Below are 2,698 nucleotides of genomic sequence, written 5' to 3'. Positions count from 1 at the left end.
ATATTGAAAAAATGTTGATACTTATACATTATAGTGATTTGTGAATCATGATAGTTAAATATATATATATATATATATATTGTTTCTGACTTGATTACAACTTGTATAATAATTTTTAAAAACTCAAAATTAATTTCAATTATTAATAATTATGAACTTATAACTAACTAATATAAAAAGAAAAAAACTTTTTCTACTTATTATCTTTCTTCTCTTTCTCATTCTTCTTATCATTCTTTATAATTCACTTCTCATTCTTCTTCTTCTTCTTCTTCTTCTTATCTGAGATGATAATCATCTCAAAATCTCTCTTCACTGCCTTCTCAGAGAAGGGTTTCTGCTGCTCTCTCTCAGCCAGGTCAATCTGCATCTCAAAATCCCGCATTTCCTGGTCTGCTGCCTCAGGTTCCACCTCAGCAGTAAGCAGATTAACATGCTCAGAGAGCAGAACTGCCTTCTCAATGTTCTGAATCATGAAGTGCATTCAAGATCTGAACAAGATCTCAATTCTCTTCTTTTCTGCTAGCTTCTGCTAATCAATTAGAGAACAGAAGTGTTATCAAAAATTATTATCTCTCAATAAATAAAAAACTTATCAGTTTTGACTTCTTTATCTTCTGCTTTAACATTCTCTCAATCTTCTTCTACTGCTACTTATTTATAGTAACACTCTTCTTCTCTCTCTCTCTCTTCATCTTAGTCTCAAATTATTCTCAGAACTTCTTCTGATTTCACTGCTGCTGTATAAGACTCTTCACTATCTTCTTCTTCAATCTCTCACAGATGATGTTATCTGCATTATTTCTATACTTAGTTCAGTCTAAATCTATCAGAAGTGTTACTTAAAATCATTATCATTTTACTCTCTTACAGAGTCTCTTCAAGGCATTATAATATATCTTATACTCTGTCTTCTCTCACTTGAATGTCTTCTTCTTCTCTCTCTTCAATCTGTGATAGTACTCACGCGCCTTGATGATCTGCAGAACTGCAGAATATTTGAAGAGAGATGACATGATTGATTTTAATAAGTATTGAAAAGAGATGAAGGTAGAAGAGACAGTCAGAAATGATATGATAATAATAATGATAATGATAATGATGATAATGATAATGATGATGATAATAATGATGATAATAGTGATGATGATGATAATAATAATGATGATAATAATGATGATGATAATAATAATAATGAAAGAGAGAGTGCATTGAAATATATTACTGACTTATCAAATATAAAGAGACTTAAAGAAAATATTAACAGCTTTCAGTGATATACAGAAACAGCTACAGTGTTATATAGTAACATCATCTTCATTTAATACATGCACTGTTGATATTCTTTGTATACAGTTATCATATAATCTGTATCAGAAATATATGTAGAAAACAGATCTTTATTGTTAGAATAAATGATTACAGTAATTCTCTGTTTTTATATTATAAAGATAAGTTATTCTTATTTCTTTCTTCTCTCTTTTCTCTTCTTCAATCAATCACTAATTTCAAGCTGATATGAAAACTATTAAAACACTCTCAGAAACTCTCAAATTGAAGAGTATAGACTAATTAAATTTCAAATGTAGAAGAAATCAAATTATCTTCTATAGATTCAATTACTCACTTTCTCTTAAATAAAACAGCAGTTGTGTCCCTTCTCTTTCTTCAATCAAACAAAACATGGCTCATGAAAAGCGAGTATCACGTCAGATTATAATGACCAACATGGCCCCAGCATGCAGGGCTGCATATACACAGTGCATGCTGGACTGAGAGACTGTGTGAGTTGCAAACTGATGGCAGCATCCCAGAGAGAGCTGTGTGATGTGAGAAAGCCACAACTCTCAGTCATGTGTATAGAGGGTGAATTGCTGCAGTAAGTACATATGCATTGAAGTAATGTTTTTTGATAATACTCAGTCTCTGATATGATGAAAATAGAGTCTCTTCATGAGATTCATTTCTATCAGAAGTCAGAAAATCTTATATTTCTCAAGATCATCTTCACACATCTTGTCTGTGAAATCAATGAGAGAAATCATTGATTTCAGTATTCTGTTCTTGATATTATTTAAGTGACAGCAGAGTTCATTCTAATCACACTTTTTAAGTGTATATTTTCTAATTATTCACATTTATATAGATATATACTGATTATTTATTAAATAATGTTAAGATAATAACTTATCACAGCTGTGTTATTCTCACTATGAGAAATACACAGTTGATAATGAACATTGTAAAGACTCTGAGAAGTGAGTATTTTAAGAATACTGTGACTCTGTGATCTTGATTTTTTTTTATTTTTATTTTTTGTTTTTTTCTTTTTCTTTTCTTTTTTTTTTTTTATTTTTCTTTCTCTTTCTGTCTCTTTTTTTCTTTCTCTTCTTTTTTTCTTTCTCTTTTTTTTTTTTTTTTTTTTTATTGTGATTTTTTCTTATTATTTTATTTTTTGTTTTTTTGTTATTTTTTATATTGTACATTTTTTTTTTTAATTAAAATGATATTGATTATAATCTGTGTTTAGAAAAGTAATGATATTTGATAACACTCTCTGTTAAATTTTCAACAAATGAGTACTATGTTATAATATTATGTAAGTGAGAAATGATTTCATAGTCTCATTTAATGTCATTTTCAATAATGAGATCAGAATGAAAATGTGACTAAGAATTCAAACATATTCTTTATCTGA

The 2,698-nt window shown here is 28.5% G+C and overlaps 1 protein-coding gene across 1 annotated transcript; it reads right to left on the bottom strand.

Moving 5' to 3' along the window:
- Positions 1-244: 244 nt before the first annotated feature.
- On the bottom strand, positions 245-475 carry BDBG_17241 (uncharacterized protein; the record flags this gene model as incomplete). The annotated part of the gene is made up of 1 exon (XM_031725008.1): positions 245-475. One exon carries the CDS (start codon positions 473-475, stop codon positions 245-247), a length of 231 nt encoding a protein of 76 aa, XP_031578868.1.
- Between the last annotated feature and the right edge of the window lie 2,223 nt (positions 476-2,698).

Source organism: Blastomyces gilchristii, assembly GCF_000003855.2.
Source record: "Blastomyces gilchristii SLH14081 genomic scaffold supercont1.10, whole genome shotgun sequence".
Classification (NCBI taxonomy): Eukaryota; Fungi; Ascomycota; class Eurotiomycetes; order Onygenales; family Ajellomycetaceae; genus Blastomyces; species Blastomyces gilchristii.
The sequence above is the reverse complement of the archived record's forward strand: the minus strand, read 5'-3'. Positions and strand labels throughout refer to the sequence as shown.